The 19,890-nt window shown below is 38.7% G+C and overlaps 1 protein-coding gene across 2 annotated transcripts; it reads right to left on the bottom strand.

The window, feature by feature from the left end:
• Positions 1 to 126: 126 nt before the first annotated feature.
• Positions 127 to 19,512, bottom strand: LOC128703010 (uncharacterized). Of its 2 annotated transcripts, none has more exons than XM_053797550.2 (4): positions 19,457 to 19,512; positions 4,066 to 4,252; positions 2,268 to 2,384; positions 127 to 419 (listed from the first exon to the last, which is right to left on the bottom strand). In XM_053797550.2, exons 2-4 carry the CDS (start codon positions 4,228 to 4,230, stop codon positions 234 to 236), a joined length of 468 nt encoding a protein of 155 aa, XP_053653525.2. In that variant the 5' UTR covers positions 4,231 to 4,252; positions 19,457 to 19,512; the 3' UTR covers positions 127 to 233. The 2 variants fall into 2 exon arrangements, with proteins under 2 accessions (XP_053653525.2, XP_053653526.2); XM_053797551.2 differs by having other exon boundaries at positions 19,364 to 19,487.
• Between the last annotated feature and the right edge of the window lie 378 nt (positions 19,513 to 19,890).

Genomic DNA, 19,890 nt, shown 5'->3' with positions numbered 1-19,890 from the left:
AACAAGTTTCTGAAGTACACAAAGTCACTTGTCATATACAAAATTTTGGCAATCACTAATATCAAGTATACTTATACTTTACTTGCAAAAAACAACAGCACATTTAATGTATATTCACATTATCACTGCTTTCCAGAATTTTATTTTAAGACATATTGCAAATTAAGAAAAAAAAAAAAGCACTACCGATCAATTTTTTTTAATTTCAGAGTATTAAAATAATATTCTTAATATCACTGCTGTCCAATGTATTTCTCAACAGGAGAATATTTCCAATTGGTATCTGCTATGTACTCCAGCTGTTTACGGAGGTCCCTTGTACGCTTCTCATGCTCTTCTTTCTTGAGAGATGACAATGATGATTCTACATTGTGGTCAAACCAAAGCTTGGCCATAACAGTTGACATGTGATCCGGACTCTGAAAGGAAGAACATTAATTACTGAAAAATGGTATGGCAATACCGATAAGATGTGGAAAAAGATACTTATGTACAGTTCAGGACATTTATTAAAGGAAATGTTTCCTCTAATAAATGTCCTGAACTGTACACAAGTGTCGCTTTCCAAACCATTAATTATCAGTCCCATCCCTTCAATATATGAACCATCTAAATGTATATCTAAATGTTCATTTGTCTGAATGCATATTTTTAGTTACTTTAGCATAAAACACTTATGAACGAAATTAAAAGGGAAATAAACCACGGTACAGGTGAGGTTAGAATCCACAGCAAGCAAGTTTTAAAATTCCAGTCCAGTGTGTAAGCCAGGAGTTTTAACTCACTTGCCATGGGTTCTAACCCCATCCATACTGCGACAGTTTGTTTGCAATCATGCTATTATGATTTCATGAGTTAAGAGGAGAAATGTTTATCTTTGAAACAGTAAAAACCAACTAAGAAAACTATTTATATGATAATATTACAGGTTAACCCAGAGTCAGTCCAACAGTGTCATACAGACAATTAATTTATTTTTTATTTATTAACACATCGGCTGTTTCCCACCATGGCAGGGTGGCCTCCCCCAAAAAAAGAAAAACTTTCATCATCATTCACTCAATCACTGTCTTGCCAGAGGCATGCTCACACTACAGCTATAAAACTGCAACATTAACACCCCTCCTTCAGAATGCAGGCACTGTGCTTCCCATCTCCAGGACTTAAGTCTGGCCTGCTGATTTCCCTGAATCTCTTCATAAATATTGCCTTGCTAACACTCAAACAGCATGTCAAGTCCTAAAAACCATTTGTCTCCATTCGCCCCTATCTAACATGGTCATGCATGCTTGCTGGAAGTCCAAGCCCCTCGCACACTAAACCTCCTTTACCCCCTCCCTCCTACCTTTCCTAGGCTGACCCCTACCCTGCCTTCTCTCCACTAAAGATTTATACTCTCTCCAAGTCATTCTATTTTGTTCCATCCTCTCTACATGTCCAAACCACCTCAATAATGCCTCCTCAGCCCTCTGGATAATAGTTTTGGTAATTCCACACCTCTTCCTAATCTCCAAACTATGGATTCTCTGCATTATATTCACACCACACGTTGCCCTCAGACATGACATCTCTACTGCCTCCGGCCTTCTCCTTGTTGCAACATTCACCACCTATGCTTCACACCCATTTATGAGAGTTAGTATAACCATACTCTCATACATTCCCCTCTTTGCTTCTATGGATAAAGCTCTTTGTCTCCACAAACTCCTCAGTGCACCACTCGCCTATTTTCCCCCTTGTCAATTCTACGATTCACCTCATTTTTCACAGACAGACAATTAATTAGTAATGAATTTATTTGGTACGTCTGACAGACCTCATTCTAAACATTAATATGATAAACAAGTTACCATCACAAAAGAAAAACTTGCACAAGCCTGGTCTTCTAATCAGTTTTGAAATTCTAAATGATTATTAGTCTTATTTACGCATTTCTAAAACAGTTCTCTAGTGGCAAGAAATTTAAACTATTACATTTCCCTTAAACATACACATTTAAACTTAAAGTCAACAAACAGGTATCAATGATATGTGCTGAATTCAGACAAAATTTTTCTTAATCTTACAGACCAGACAAAAATTTCTGTAGCTAGACAATAACTAATAAATCAAGTTAAAATTTAAACTTAAAATGTGCATTTCACATCCCAAATTAAAAGGGTTAAACTGGAATCAGAACTTGATGAAGTTAAAACAAACTCAAAAGTCTGTGCACAGGAATAAAAAATGCTGTCCCATTTATCCAAACAAACAACTTGTAAAGTTACCCCTGGTGTGCCTCTGCCACGGGAGGTATCTTCAGTGCTGAAGGTCACGGCTGCCAGCATTGGCTGTGACTGAGGAGGTTGTGGTGGCTGTGGGTGGTGCAGGTGACTGCTACTTCCCTGCACAAGAGAGAAACAATTATATTAGTGTTTGTTTAATTCATGTAAAGTGCTAAACCCATGAGGGTCATTCAGCACAAGACGTGGTGGAAGCTTGATCCTCTGTCTGGTAAGCACCAGACAGACATGCTTCCTATTTGTACTCACTTATGTTACAACCATATTAATATAAAAAAAAAAAAACACCCAATTGCTATAATAATCATTTATCTTAAAATATCTTAGGACACTACAAGTGGCAATTTCTTGTTTTTAAATGGGGTATAAACCAAGCTCAGGTAGGCCAGCAGATGCTTGACTACATAACAGGTCATCATCTGACAAAGACCCATGGCAGGAAACATTTTTGTGATAAAATACCACCACATTACTGTTTATAAAGCTCATTTGCAAATCTCATAATCATTAAAACCTTTAATAACTGTTTGTAAAGCTTGTTTGCAAATTTCAATCATTAAAACTTGTTTGCAAATCTCAAAATCATTAAACCCTTTCATACGAACTCTGAAAAAAGGAACCTCTGAATTCTCTTATATCTGGTAATGGCCTTGGAAATCATCATCCCCATAGTCCAGTCTCCAATCAGGCCTGTTAAACTGAAAAGGAAATATTCCAGGCCTAAGAACTGTTAAAATACTGGAAAGCAAAGCTAAATGTATTCTGAATGTCAATAATAGTTTGCATGACTTACCTACCACCTTACATGCTCACAAGACAGGAAGGAAAGACAACAATCATGCCAGAGTGCAAAATGCTTAACAGGCTTCAGTTTCACTCTCATAGGACAGGATGTTAATACTGTGTACACTGGATAGTTGCTGTCTACTGACCTACTGCCTATTTTTAACCCTCATTAGATTTTGACAGTAGAAAATAAATGTTAGCATGGTCTCTTCAAATTGGAGGAAAGTTAAAAATCAAGCTAGAAAATTACGAAATTAATGGTGGAAACAATAAACCTGCATGTCATGCAGAATGGGAGGCAATTAGACTCAATCCATGGATGGGAAGGATAGTAACAATTTCTTGGATCAAGAGCCCTTCTCTAGCATCAAAAAACCCCCTTTGAAGGAAAATACTTTTGCATCAGAAGAGATTAAGTATTGGTGTAATATGTACAGTATGCATGCACATTTCCTCTAGAACCAACCATTAATACACCTTTCAGAAATTTATTTTTAATTTATGGGTAATAGTCTCTGCAAGACTAACAATGTTCTGATTGGTTAGAATTTGACAAGTGGAGAAAAGCAATAACCTTTAATTACTCCTATCTAACATATGCACACTTGCTGGAAGTCTAAGCCCCTTGTACACAAAACCTCCTTTACTCCCTATACTAAAACCTTTCTTAGGATAACCCCTACTCCGCCTTCCACTACAGATCTACATGCCCCCCAAGTCACTATTTTGTTCCATCCTCTCTAAATGTTCAAATCACCTCAATAACCCCTCTTCAACCCCCTTGATAATACTTTTAGTAACCCCGCATCCTGTAATTTCCAAGCTGCGGATTCTCTGCATAATATTCACATCACACACTGCCATCAGACATCTCCAATGGAATTAGAAAGCCTTCAAATTTTAGTGTCTAACTGTATACAATACTGCAGAAACAAAGTGCAAGATATCAATGAGAATATACACAAGACATAATATTATCAGTGTGGTGGAGACTGACCACTGTGCTCTGCTGTGGATGATGTCCAGGTGAATGGTGGTGGTGGTGATGCTGTTGGTTACTGGTGTTGCTGTTGGCACTAAGATTATTGGTGTTGCTGGTATTGCCATGTAATGCTCCACGGAAGAGAGATGCCCCTAAGCCACTGTTGTTTCCACTGGCCATGTCCAATGTGGATGCTCTAAATCTGTATATTTATAACAAAATCTTAGGATATTTATTAAACCTTATAATTTATATAAAAAGATACAAACAAACCATACCACGGGCGGGGATAGAACCCGCGATCAGAGAGTCTCAAAACTCCAGACCGTCACGTTAGAGACGATGAATAAAACTTCATAAAGGACACAGTTTATTTTTTATACCAGACTAATGTTTTCTCCAACATGTTTCCTCTTGACATTTTGGAAAGTCAAAATACTAAGCCAATTATGCACATTAAACATGTGATCAACTTAACTGCAGGATGTTCTAATAAGTTCACTATCTCATATTTCAAATCAGAATTAATTTATAGTTGGCCAAGAATAAATTATTTTTAGCAAATACTCGTTATGCTTTAACCCTTAAACTGTCCAAACAAAGACCTACGTTTGCACGAGTAGTGCTCCAAACATAGATCAACGTTTTATTTTCCATTCCTTCAAATTTGGCACAATAGGCTTGAGTCACCTAGACATGAAAGAATGGGTCTGTGCACTCAGTGTGTGCACTATTAAAAAAATCTGGGAACACTTAGTACCTTGTGGGAGCCCCAGTTCAATTGAGCGCCAGCTAGATCAAATAACGTAGCAAACACCAGGGATTCACTGATGCCATGTCGCATTAACACTCCCATTTTAAGAGGAAAGTATAAATAGGTTGGATAAATACATGAGTGAGTGTGGGTGGGTGTGAGTTAGACCTGACTAGCTTGTGCTACTAGGTCTGATGTCATGCTCCTTCCTTCAATGAATGTGACCTGAATAGGTGGGTCACTGGTCTAAGCTGGGGGGTGACATGTACCTGGCTTTCATGGGCCAATAGGCCTGCTGCAGTGTTCTTTCTTTCTTATGTTCTTAAGTATTCGGCAGGCTGGCTGGCTTGCTTTGGCTGTCTCTGGCTCTGTCTATCTATGTCTCAGTCTATATCTCTATCTATATCTCTATCTATATCTCAATCTATATCTCTATCTATATCTCTGTCTGTCTATGTCTATCTCTATCTATATCTCTATATCTCTATCTATATCTCTGTCTATATCTCTGTCTCACATGTACACATAAGTACTGTTATATACATAAGTGTAAATAACCTAGGATAACCCAAAAATTCCAGGCAACGATAGACAGATAGACAGAAGCATGTTTGTGTGTATCAGTGAAAACAAAGCCAGGGTTCCCCGAGCACCCATTTATTAAATGTCACTGAGCTGATAACAGATGTCATAACACTATTCTTCAAGGAGTGTGATATACATATACTCCTGGCAGACAGAAAGACAGATAAGCAGAGACAGACAGACAGACAGGCAGGCAGATAGACAGTGAGACAGATAGGCATATAGACAGGCAGATACACAGACAGGCAGATAGACAGACAAGATTTGTTTGTGTGTAACAGTGATAACAAATACAGCGAGGGTTAGCTGGAGCAGTGGGCATTTATCAAATGTCACTGGGCTGTCAACAGTATAGGGATGCCTATCATAACAACATGCTTCAAGGTATATGCCAGGGTATCTAAAACATTACTGGGACCTAGAAATATTTTGTGTATATTTCTAGACAATCGTAAATAACCCAAGTAAATGTAAATGTTCACCTGTCAATGTGATTGTGACTATTTGAGCACTATTTCAGTACCTAATATTAGTGTCAGAACAAAAATTGGCTATGAAACTACAAGAACTATTATAAATTGTAATTATCAGAACATAAAAAATCTATAAATTAAAATAAAAACGAGAAAGAAAGATATATCGGCAACACTTCTGCAAGCGGCAGGAGTTGATGTTGCCGTCAGGTGAGAATCCAGAGCCAACTTCACGGTCTTATATCTCGGTAAGTATTAACCCTAAAAACATTTTTTTTATTCCTATAACATGTAGAAAAATGTGCTCTTCATTAAAAAAAAAAAAAAAGAAAAAAATTATTTTTCAAAATATTCAGAGCACCATGCGAGTGAACATAGATCTATGTTTGGACAGTTTAACCCTTTCAGGGTTCCGGCCGTACTAGTACGGCTTACGCCCTAGGATTTTTGGACATACTAGTGCGCCTAAATTCTAGTGCCCTCAAATCTAGTGAGAGAAAGCTGGTAGGCCTACATATGAAAGAATGGGTCTATGTGGTCAGTGTTTACCTGGAGACCTGGAGAGTTCCGGGGGTCAACGCCCCAGCGGCCCGGTCTGTGACCAGGCCTCCTGGTGGATCAGAGCCTGATCAACCAGGCTGTTGCTGCTGGCTGCACGCAAACCAACGTACAAGTCACAGCCCGGCTGATCAGGAACTGACTTTAGGTGCTTGTCCAGTGCCAGCTTGAAGACTGCCAGGGGTCTGTTGGTAATCCCCCTTATGTGTGCTGGGAGGCAGTTGAACAGTCTCGGGCCCCTGACACTTATTGAATGGTCTCTTAACGTGCTAGTGACACCCCTGCTTTTCATTGGGGGGATGGTGCATCGTCTGCCAAGTCTTTTGCTTTCGTAGTGAGTGATTTTCGTGTGCAAGTTCGGTACTAGTCCCTCTAGGATTTTCCAGGTGTATATAATCATGTATCTCTCCCTCCTGCGTTCCAAGGAATACAGGTTTAGGAACCTCAAGCGCTCCCAGTAATTGAGGTGTTTTATCTCCGTTATGCGCGCCGTGAAAGTTCTCTGTACATTCTCTAGGTCGGCAATTTCACCTGCTTTGAAAGGTGCTGTTAGTGTGCAGCAATACTCCAGCCTAGATAGAACAAGTGACCTGAAGAGTGTCATCATGGGCTTGGCCTCCCTAGTTTTGAAGGTTCTCATTATCCATCCTGTCATTTTTCTAGCAGATGCGATTGATGCAATGTTATGGTCCTTGAAGGTGAGATCCTCTGACATGATCACTCCCAGGTCTTTGACGTTGGTGTTTCGCTCTATTTTGTGGCCAGAATTTGTTTTGTACTCTGATGAAGATTTAATTTCCTCATGTTTACTATATCTGAGTAATTGAAATTTCTCATCGTTGAACTTCATATTGTTTTCTGCAGCCCACTGAAAGATTTGGTTGATGTCCGCCTGGAGCCTTGCAGTGTCTGCAGTGTCTGCAGTGTGCGCAGTATAAAAAAAATCCTGCAGCACACAGTGGGTAATGAGAAAAAAAAAAACTTTGACCGTGTTTTTGGATTAAAACAGTGACTTTGCACTGTATTTTCGTATGGTATTTATTGTTGTATTCTAGTTTTCCTGGTCTCATTTTATAGAATGGAAGACATATTACAGAAACTGAGATGATTTTGACTGGTTTTACAATGAAAAGTACCTTGAAATTGAGCTCAAAGTAGCAAAAGTGTTCGATTTTTACCAAAGTTCAAAAGTAAACAAATCATGCTAAGCGTCCAATACACGTCAACTGGTGAGTCTAATATTCTTTCACAAGTACGCTGATATTATTTATACCATTTCTACACTAATGCAGTAGTCTGCATTACAGTAAATCTTCTATTTTTTGTAAGAAAAAAATTCAAGGTGGAAAGCCAAAGAAATATAAGAGGGGCCTGGGGATGTGACTAACGAACAGAGGAAATGTTATTTTAGTGCCAGGAATGTCTTTCTTGTTTATTCTGGACCCTATTTGGAAATTGGCATCTTTTGAAATTTGTGTGAAATTGGCAAAATTGCTAAATTCTGACCACTTTATTGGAGAGCTGAAATTGGTAAATGGGTGGCTTCTTGTACTCATTCGATAGAAAAAATGGAGTTCTAGCGAAATAGTTATGATTTTAGTCGACTAGTACACTGGAATTGGCCGAAAATACTATATGAAAATACACCTCAAAGTCGGCGTTTTAATCCGAAAAAAAAAACGGTCAGTTTTTTTTTCTCATTACGCACTGTGTGCTGCAGGATTTTTTTTATGTGGTGCACACTGACCACACAGACCCATTCTCTCACATGTGGGCCTACCAGCTTTCTCCTGCTTGATTTGAAGCCGCTAGAATTTATGCGTATTAATACGTCCAAAACACTGGCTCATAAGACATATACACCTACCATCCGACTTACGACCTGCTCGACTTACGACCACTCGACTTACAACCGTGTTTTTTATGCCAAATTTCTGGGAAATAAACAACTATTTGTGTTGTACAGAGTGTTTATCCTAAATCTTACAGTATAAAATACAGTACTAACAACATAAAAAGTAAAGTAAAACATGAAATACCAAAATAAAACAATAAAATAAAGTCATTACAAAAATGTTTTGTTGATATTCAGTAGTAAAGTTCGACTTACGACCATTTCGACTTACGACCGGTTTCTCGGAACCGAACTCGGTCGTAAGTCGGATGGTAGGTGTATATATGACCAAAACAGTCAAAGGGTTAAGACAGATGCTCCTCACTTTATGATATTTCAACTTTACAATGGTGTGATAGAGGCCAAACTCTTGGAGAATTTTGAAAAGATTTTAACATCCTTAAAGCTATCAGGATAAACCTGAATTCATTCATTTACTTTTCAATACTGGTACGTATTTAGTCAGTAACTAAACAAATAAGTACTGTAACTTATTCAATGACAATAGCTATTTATTTACTTATTTATCATATGTTCACATTCAATTTACAGTATTTTCAATTGACGATGGTTTCATCAGAACGTAACCTCATTGTAAGTTGAGAAATTCAATGGGAATATCAAGCCTCAAATCCAAAGTCTGTAAGTCCTGAGACTGCCAGCCTGGTGCTTACACTACTGCACCCAGAGGGTTATAAGTGATCTCTAACCAGAAAATTCTTTTACCTGCAAAGATTTGCAAGATCCATATCTCAGCTCAATCGTGTACTTTTATGGAGACCACTTTAAACTCCTCCAGTAGGCAGTGGCAAATATATCTCTTGTTTATTCTAAGTCACCTATCAATGTGATGAAAATTAGGAATGAACAAACATAACAATTCAATGGGATGATCGAGCCTCAAAACCACTGTCTGATGGTTCAAAGGCTTGATCACCTTAATGAAAGTCTTTGACTCCAATACAAATACTAAAAGAAAAGCTAGAAAAATTATAACCTTAAACAGAGAAAAGACAGTAAGTGTCAGGGGGCCCAAAGACTGTTTAACTGGTTCCCAGCTGTCTTCAAGAAAGCACTGGACAGGCACCTAAAGTCAGTACCAGACCAGCCAGGTTGTGGTTCATACGTTGGTTTGCGTGTGGCCACCAGTAACAGCCTGGTTGATCAAACCCTGACCCACCATGAGCTCTGGTCTCAGACTGGGCTGTGGGGGTGTTGACCCCCAAAACCCTCTCCAAGTACACTCCACGTAAACAAAGTTGGAGAACAAATATTATAGTTTCAAATTGCAGTCTTTTGTTATTCATACAGTGGACCCCCGCATACCGTTGGCATCACATAAGGTTAAATCCGCATACCGATACATTTTATCGCTAAGATTTTGCCTCGCATACCGCTAAAAAAACCCGCTCAACGCTATTCGTCCGAGACGCGTCTAATGTGCGGCCTGAGCCAGCCTCACATGTTCCGCCAGTGGCATTGTTTACCAGCCAGCCTCCGCGGTAACATCCAAGCATACAATCGGAACATTTCGTATTATTACAGTGTTTTTGGTGATTTTATCTGCAAAATAAGTGACCATGGGCCCCAAGAAAGCTTCTAGTGCCAACCCTACAGGAATAAGGGTGAGAATTACTATAGAGATGAAGAAAGAGATCACTGCTAAGTATGAAAGTGGAGTGCGTGTCTCCGAGCTGGCCAGGTTGTACACAAAACCCCAATCAACCATCGCTACTATTGTGTCCAACAAAACGGCAGTCAAGGAAGCTGTTCTTGCCAAAGGTTCAACTGTGTTTTCGAAACAGAGATCGCAAGTGATGGAAGATGTTGAGAGACTCTTATTTGTGTGAATAAATGAAAAACAGATAGCAGGAGATAGCATCTCTCAAGTGATCATAAGTGAAAAGGCTAGGAAGTTGCATGAGGATTTAATTAAAAAAATGCCTGCAACTAGTGATGACGTGAGTGAATTTAAGGCCAGCAAAGGTTGGTTTGAGAGATTTAAGAAGAGTAGTGGCATACATAGTGTGATAAGGCATGGTGAGGCTGTCAGTTCGGACCACAAAGCAACTGAAAAATATGTGCAGGAATTCAAGGAGTACATAGACAGTGAAGGACTGAAACCTGAACAAGTGTTTAATTGTGATGAAACAGGCCTGTTTTGGAAGAAAATGCCAAGCAGGACCTACATTACTCAGGAGGAAAAGGCACTCCCAGGACATAAGCCTATGAAAGACAGCCTTACTCTGTTAATGTGTTCCAATGCTAGTGGTGATTACAAAGTGAAGCCTTTATTAGTGTATCACTCAGAAACTCCCAGAGCGTTCAGGCAAAAGAATATCCTCAAGGCTAATTTGTGTGTGCTGTGGAGGGCAAACAGTAAGGCATGGGTCACTAGGGACTTTTTCTATGACTGGTTACACCAAACATTTGCCCCCAATGTGAAAGATTACCTAACTGAAAAGAAATTAGACCTTAAGTGCCTCCTGGTGTTAAACAATGCCCCTGGTCATCCTACAGACGTGGCAGAGCGACTTTATGGGGACATGAGCTTCATTAAGGTAAAGTTTTTGCCTCCTAATACCACTCCTTTCCTGCAGCCCATGGACCAGCAGGTTATTGCAAACTTCAAAAAACTGTACACAAAAGCTCTGTTTGAAAGGTGCTTTGTAGTGACCTCAGAAACTCAATTGACTCTAAGAGAGTTTTGGAGAGAGCACTTTAATATCCTCAATTGTGTAAACCTTATAGGTAAGGCTTGGGAGGGAGTGACTAAGAGGACCTTGAACTCTGCTTGGAAGAAACTGTGGCCAGAATGTGTAGACCAAAGGGATTTTGAAGGGTTTGAGGCTAACCCTGGGAATCCTATGCCAGTTGAGGAATCCATTGTGGCATTGGGAAAGTCCTTGGGGTTGGAGGTTAGTGGGGATGATGTGGAAGAGTTGGTGGAGGAGGACAATGAAGAACTAACCACTGATAAGCTGCTAGATCAACTTCAACAGCAAGAGGCCAGACCTGAGGAAACTGCTTCGGAGGAGGGGAGAGAGAAATTGAAGAAGTTGCCTACTTCAAAGATTAAGGAAATGTGTGGAATGTGGCTTAAAGTGCAAACCTTTTTTGATGACAATCACCCTAACACAGCTACTGCAAGCCGTGTTGGTGACTATTACACTGACACTGTTGTGAAACACTTTAGGAAAGTCATAAAGGAACGAGAGGTACAGGCCACTATGGACAGATATGTTGTGCGACAGAAGTCCAGTGACTCTGAAGCTGGTCCTAGTGGCATTAAAAGAAGAAGGGAAGTAACCCCAGAAAAGGACTTGACACCTCAAGTCTTAATGGAAGGGGATTCCCCTTCTAAACACTAAGACTCTCTCCTCCTCCCATCCCATCAATCATCACCAGATCTTCAATAAAGGTAAGTGTCATGTAACTGTGCATGTCTTTTTCAGTTTGTGCGTATTAAAATTAATATTTCATGTGGTAAAAAAAATTTTTTTTCACACTTTGGGGTGTCTTGCACGGATTAATTTGATTTCCATTATTTCTTAAGGGGAAAATTCATTCGCGTAACGATAATTTCGCATAACAATGAGCTCTCAGGAACGGATTAATATCGTTATGCGGGGGTCCACTGTAGTAGTATATGTCCCATTAAAGGGCCCTAGTGAAAAATCAGTCACAGTTCAACTTTACTGAGTAATCCTAGGTTAAATCTAATTATGTCTACAAAGTCTGTCCTTAGAACCATGGGACAAGCTGTATACCACTAAAATTATTTGGAGATTTCCTAAATAAAGCTTATCATAAACAAGTCACTTCATCTTTCATTCCGACGATATATTAGCGAGATGTTCTTTACTGCTTGTTTAAAAGTGCCCAATGCTAGTACAGTACTGTTCTTGATTTTACTGGGAAGAAGTGACAGAGCTTTTGGCTCTCAGAAGGGCTTAAGAAAGTGAAGCACGTGAGCAAGGCTCCTTGTAACTGTTGTTCATGTTTATCCGGCAGTAAATGGGTGCCTGAGACTTGGTAGGCTGTTGTGGGTCTATCCTATATACATACCTTTACTTTTCTATATACTTCTTAATAGTTTATAATCCTGTAGTATTTAGTCCAACCTACAAGGCCTGGTCTAACACTGGGCTAAGAGGAAAATGATCACCAGAAATACTAAGATTCTAGGGAAGAATCAAAACAGAAATAAGTCATGTGTGTTGGATTTCTTGAGTGATCCTGAGTTAATAACCTAAAGAATTTCCTTGTCTAACAGGTAGACATTAAGTAAGCTTGGCTTGGTTATGCTAGGTAAGGTGAAGGTTTACTTATAGGTGAGGTGGAGGTTCACTTACAAAGTCACTAACCTATCCAGGAAGATTACCACAAAACCTATTATTAATATTAAAATCATAATAAAGCACTAAACCTATAGGGGTCATACAGTGTCTAAGAAATAAGGATACAATTAGGGTTGATCCAAGGAAGGGAAGGGAGGATAGCTTTAATTTCCCAAACTATGACAGCCACTAATTTTCAATTATTATAATCACTGGGGAGTGCCAAACCCACAGGAATCGCATAGTGCCGGGGAAATGGGAGGTAATCAAACCTGATTAAAGAAAGAGGGTACCTCCAGTTTCTTTGATCAAGAGCCCTTCACCAACCAACATCAAGGCCCTTCCCTTTAACTAAAGAAGAGGAAAGAAAGGTAAAGAGTCTAGGGATATTATTTGGAATATGCATACATCTATTTTTAACTGAATGTCTATAAACAGAATGGAAAAAAAGCAAGGTTAAATCATCATGAAGTTAAAATGTCACTTGCCATGGGTTCAAATCCCACCCAGTCTGTGGTTTGTTTTCAATTATGTTACAGCCTCTCCTCACCTAACGATGGAGTTCTGTTCCTAAGACTATGTTGGTAAACGAATTTGTCGCTTAGTGAGGAGCATACTAAAATGATAGTGGGTGTGTGTTGACCATCTTTCATATTGTTTTAATGTCACCTCTGCACCATTTATACCATTTCTAGTATATGTATTTTGAAATGTTTATACAGTAGTGTACTGTATTGTACAGTGGTACCCTGAGTTTCGTGCAGCTCCCAACTCAAACAATTATGTAAATGTAAAGTAAATGTAAGTGCTTGTGTAAGTGTAATTTTGGGGGTCTGAAATGGACTAATCTAATTTACATTATTCCTCATGGGAACAAATTTGTTCGGTAATGGTACTCGAACAGCCTTTAGGAACGAATTATGGCCAAAACTCGGAGTACCACTGAATACTGTAATGAAATGAACAGAATAGAGGAAATCAGCTCTAATATGCATTATTTAGGTATGCATACTGGTCAGAGAGCCTGTCTTAAGTCTGAAACGTCGGTAATGAGTACAGTGGACCCCCGCCCAACGGTGGCATCAAGCAATGGCAAATTCGCCTAACGGCACTCTTTGGCGTAAAAAAAATGGCTCTACCAATGGCAAAAAACTCATCTAACGGCTTTTGGCCCAAGCGGGCCCAGCCACTCCAAGACTGTTGTGCAACATCTGGTTATCTTTATTGTAGACGTTTCGCCATCCAGTGGCTTTATCAATACAGATTCTTGGACATCTACATGACCAGAGGACATCTACATGACCTTCTTCATGACTTCTACAACTAGCCCATCAATTTGGGAAGGACCTACTTCCACTGGGGAATCCCGCCTACCAGTGACTATGCCCTCGTCTGCTACACGTCCCTATTCACTGACGCCTATATAAGTGCCAGTCTCCTTACCTGCGCTTCAGAATCTCTACAACCATGGTGCTGTAAACACCACCTCCAAGGCTGAGGGACTGATTACTTCATCTTTTGTATGTAGTTCTTCTGTTTTCTAATTATGTCCAAGAATCTGTATTGATAAAGCCACTGGATGGCGAAACATCTACAATAAAGATAACCAGATGTTGCACAAGTGTCTTAACTTTCATCTTGTCGGTATTGTATACCTGTCTTGCACACTCCAAGACTCAATGTGCCATTGTTTACAAGCCGTTGTGGTCGATTCCACGTGTACCTGCGATATATTTTGTATTATTCCAGTGTTTTTAGTACTTGTAACCACTAAATAAGCCACCATGGGCCCCAAGAAAGCTTCCAGTGCCAAGCCTGTGGTAAAAAGGGTGAGAATTACGATGGAAATGAAGAAAGAGATAGTTAAAAAATACGAAAGTGGAGTGCGTATGTCCAAGTTGGAAAGGCTACACAACAAATCCCATTCAACCATTAGTACTAGCTTGGACCTGCAAGAGCCTCAGGTGCAACAGCAACAGATCACATCTCAGGAATGTTCTTCACAGCAGGAGGAAGAGAGACGGAGGAAGATGACTTTGTCGAGGATTAGGGAACTGTGTACAATGTTTACAAAGGTGCAAGCATTTATCGATGAATTTTATCCTGTCACAGCTGTTGCAAGCCATATTGGCAACATGTACAATGGCACTCTTGTGTCCCATTTTAGGGAACTCCTGAGGGCACGTGAGAAATAGAGCTCTCTGGACAGATTTTTGGTGTGGCAGGTGTCCAAGCTGGCCCTAATGGCATTAAAAAACCAGGAAGGGAGGTTACCCCACCAAAGGACCTAGTACCTGAATTTTTTATGGAAGGGGATTCCCCTTCCAAACAATAGAACACTTGCATCATCTTTCCTCCTACCGTCTCATCACTCATCAACAACTCCACAATAAAGATAAGTGGCATTTAATTATTGTTTATTTTGCATGTCCCATTCGTTTTTGTGTAGGGAAATGCATATTTCACATAAAAAAATTATTTTGTTCAATACTTTTGGGTGTCTGAAACGGATTAATTCTATTTCCATTATTTATTATGGGGAAAATTAATTCGACTAACGGCTAGCTCTCTGGCCAGCTCGGAGACACGCACTCCACTTTCATACTTAGCAATGATCTCTTTCTTCATATCCATAGTAATTCTCACCCTTTTTGCTGGAGTTTACCTGGAGAGAGTTCCGGGGGTCAACGCCCCCGCGGACCGGTCTGTGACCAGGCCTCCTGGTGGATCAGACCCTGATCAACCAGGTTGTTACTGCTGGCTGCACGCAATCCAACTTACGAGCCACAGCCCGGCTGGTCAGGTACCGACTTTAGGTGCTTGTCCAATGCCAGCTTGAAGAGTGCCAGGGGTCAATTGGTAATCCCCCTTATGTATGCTGGGAGGCAGTTGAACAGTCTCGGGCCCCTGACACTTATTGTATTGTCTCTTAACGTGCTAGTGACACCCCTGCTTTTCATTGGGGGGATGTTGCATCGTCTGCCAAGTCTTTTCCTTTCGTTACGAGTGATTTTTGTGTGCAAGTTCGGTACTAGTCCCTCTAGGATTTTCCAGGTGTATATAATCATGTATCTCTCCTGCCTGCATTCCAGGGAATATAGGTTCAGGAACTTCAAGTGTTCCCAGTAATTGAGGTGTTTTATCTCCATTATGCGCGCCGTGAAGGTTCTCTACACTTTCTAGGTCAGCAATTTCACCTGCCTTGTAAGGTGCTGTTAGTGTGCAGCAATATTCCAGCCTAGATAGAACAAGCGACCTGATGAGTGTCATCATGGGCTTGGCATCCCTAGTTTTGAAGGTTCTCATTATCCATCCTGTCATTTTTCTAGCAGCTGCGATTGATACAATGTTAGGGTCTTTGAAGGAGAGATCCTCCAACATGATCACTCCCAGGTCTTTGACGTTGGTTTTTCGCTCTATTTTGTGGCCAGAATTTGTTTTGTACTCTGATGAAGTTTTAGAAATAAAGAAATAAAGTTTTTATTATTATTATCATTATTATTATTCAAAATCAAATCAAAATACATATTTATTTCCTCGTAAAGCTTACAATGTGTGGTTTACATGTTATAAAATATTAATTACAAAGAAGGCCACTAGCATGCCTAGGCATTTCGGGCAGACTAATACTAATTCTTACACTACATTGATGAGGTTATGGAGCAGTACATTTGAACATAAACATTATTAGATAAATACATAATTAGATACATACCTAATTAGGCACATACATAATTAGATTTACAATACTGAGGTAGAACAAATCATAAATCGATTCCCGGCGGGTGGAAACATTTCGACACGTTTCCTTACACCTGTTGTCCTGTTCACCTAGCAGCAAATAGGTACCTGGGTGTTAGTCGACTGGTGTGGGTCGCATCCTGGGGGACAAGATTAAGGACCCCAATGGAAATAAGTTAGACAGTCCTCGATGACGCACTGACTTTCTTGGGTTATCCTGGGTGGCTAACCCTCCGGGGTTAAAAATCCGAACGAAATCTTATCTTATCTCTTATCTTATAATATTACAAATGGTAAATTTAGCAATGGGGTTGGATTTGTCTGTTTCTATTAAAGCTTATATATTGGAAGTGTATTATAATAATAATAATAATAATAATAATAATAATAATAATAATAATAATAATAATAATAATAATAATTATTATTATTATAAGTGCTAGGTTATGAAAATTAAGAAAGTTTATTTAGGTACAGTTATACATAATTACAATTATCATACATAGTAACAGGTGTCCAGTAGCTTGACTGTTAGCGCACTCAGCTCACACATCGAGGTACGTGGTTAGATCCCCAGTACGGGTGGTAACATTAAGACGCATTTCCTTAAGACATCTGCCATCCATGTTCACCATGTTCAATAAGATAAGTACTTGGGTGTTAGTCAACTGGTATGAGATGCATCCTGGGGACAAAACTGACCTAATTTGCCCAAAATACTCTGCACAAGGACTTTCTACTGATGTTAGTACTTGTAGAAATAAAGATTATTATTATATTGTTATTAATGTGTGAATTATCTAGGATAACCCGAAAATAAAAAAAACAAAAGTGACTTATTTCCATTAGGTTCCTTGCAATGTTTTATTTAAAGCCTAGCACATGCAAGACAAACAACATAACCAAATGAAACAATCTATAATAACACAGCAAAACTTAACCTTACTCTGCCAGTGGATGATATGGGATTATCACCTTTGTTTACATTAACCGTGATTGGCCAGCAGCATCATTACTGTTGTGCAAGAATGGTATATAATACTGACAAGATGAAATTAAGACACATGTGCAACATCTGGGTATCTTTATTGTAGACGTTTCACCATCCAGTGCCTTTATCAATACAAATTCTAGGACATAACTTGAAGACAGTAGAACTATATACAGAAGATGAGGTAATCAGTCCCTCAACCATGGAGTTGGTGTGAAGAGCACCATAGTCCACGACTACGGTGCTCTTCGCACCTACTCCTAGGTTGAGGGACTGATTACCTCATCTTCTGTATATAGTCCTACTGTCTTCAAGTTATGTCCTAGAATTTGTATTGATAAAGCCACTGGATGGCAAAACGTCTACAATAAAGATACCCAGATGTTACACATGTGTCTTAATTTCAACATCATTACTAACTGGTGACTGGCCCTCAAGTGCAGCACAGCCCCCTAAAAAAAAAAAAAAGAAAAAAAAAATAATATATATATATATATATATATATATATATATATATATATATATATATATATATATATATATATATATATTATATATATATATATATTATATATATATATATATTATATATATATATATATATATATATATATATATATATATATATATATATATATATATATATATATATATATATATATATATATATATATATATATACACACACACATATATACTTGTATATATATTTTTCCTAACAACTCCCAAAATAATAATAATAAAAAAGATAGCATATGTATATTTTAAGAAAATAATAAATTTCTCAAAAAGGACAGAGTTCTCTATACTAGCCGAGGCTTTTAATTAACATTAATATTTTAATAACATTAATATTTATATTAATTACAGCTGTATAATTACTTGAAGGTTAAGCAAAAAAAAGTGCAGAATTTAGTACACTATAGGGACCCCAATGGAAATACAAGGACCCCAATGGAAATACAAGGACCCCAATGAAAATACAAGGACCCCAATGGAAATACAAGGACCCCAATGAAAATACAAGGACCCCAATGAAAATACAAGGACCCCAATGAAAATACAAGGACCCCAATGAAAATACAAGGACCCCAATGAAAATACAAGGACCCCAATGGAAATACAAGGACCCCAATGGAAATACAAGGACCCCAATGAAAATACAAGGACCCCAATGGAAATACAAGGACCCCAATGAAAATACAAGGACCCCAATGGAAATACAAGGACCCCAATGGAAATACAAGGACCCCAATGGAAATACAAGGACCATAATGGGATTACAAGGACCCCAATGAAAATACAATGATCCCAATGGAAGTACAATGACCACCAATGAAAATACAAGGACCCACAATGGAAATACAAGAACCCCATTGGAAATACAAGGACCCCAATGAAAATACAAGGACCCCAATGGAAATACAAGGACCCCAATGAAAATACAAGGACCCCAATGGAAATACAAGGACCCCAATGGAAATACAAGGACCCCAATGGAAATACAAGGACCCCAATGAAAATACAAGGACCCCAATGAAAATACAAGGACCCCAATGAAAATACAAGGACCCCAATGAAAATACAAGGACCCAAATGGAAATACAAGGACCCCAATGAAAATACAAGGACCTCAATGAAAATACAAGGACCCCAATGAAAATACAAGGACCTCAATGAAAATACAAGGACCCCAATGGAAATACAAGGACCCCAATGGAAATACAAGGACCCCAATGGATAAAAGTCAGTTTGACTTTTTTAGTGTTATCTTGGATAATCTACACATACGCTGCTATGTATAATAATTTATATCACTGTATTTACGTGTTCCTGTACCTGAATAAACATAATTACTTAACAATGAAATATTTGGGGAGAGCTGAGGCTCCCTAGAGGCTCCACCAAGCCTCAACAAATGTCAAAAAAACTGCTTTTAGTGGCTAATTAAGGTGTTAGGTGGACATTAGGACACACCTGGACACTGCAGCAGTGTGGAAATAGGTAGTCAGGAGGAGAAACGTGCAGAAATAGATGAATTAAGGAGAGATAAGTATGGCGGACACCCACCTGACTCCCTCAGTCTCACACTGTTGTTGACACTCGCTAGTGAAGTGTGTCAAGTGTAAGTGTAAAGTATAAGTAAAGTATGTAAGGTGTGTAAAGTAAGTATAAGTAAAGTATGTAAGGTGTGTAAGTAAGTATAAGTAAAGTATGTAAGGCAGGTGTGTAAAGTATAAGTAAAGTATGTAAGGTGTGTAAAGTATAAGTATGTAAAGTAAGTGTGTAAAGTAAATATAAGTAAAGTCTGTAAGGAAAGTATGTAAAGTATAAGTAAAGTATGTAAGGTAAGTGTGTAAAGTAAGTATAAGTAAAGTATGTAAGGAAAGTATGTAAAGTATAAGTAAAGTATGTAAGGTAAGTGTGTAAAGTAAGTATAAGTAAAGTATGTAAAGTAAGTATAAGTAAAGTATGTAAGGTAAGTGTGTAAAGTAAGTATAAGT

The sequence above is a fragment of the Cherax quadricarinatus genome, chromosome 86 (assembly GCF_038502225.1).
Source record: "Cherax quadricarinatus isolate ZL_2023a chromosome 86, ASM3850222v1, whole genome shotgun sequence".
Taxonomy (NCBI): Eukaryota; Metazoa; Arthropoda; class Malacostraca; order Decapoda; family Parastacidae; genus Cherax; species Cherax quadricarinatus.
The sequence above is the reverse complement of the archived record's forward strand: the minus strand, read 5'-3'. Positions and strand labels throughout refer to the sequence as shown.

Coding starts and splice junctions, on each gene's coding strand:
- LOC128703010 (XM_053797550.2), bottom strand. CDS start 4,230: ATGGCCAGTGGAAACAACAGTGGCTTAGGGGCATCTCTCTTCCGTGGA. Junction 2,385..4,065: donor ATCCACAGCAGAGCACAGTG/GTCAGTCTCCAC, acceptor TCTCTTGTGCAG/GGAAGTAGCAGTCACCTGCA. Junction 420..2,267: donor GTGGCAGAGGCACACCAGGG/GTAACTTTACAA, acceptor TCTTCCTTTCAG/AGTCCGGATCACATGTCAAC.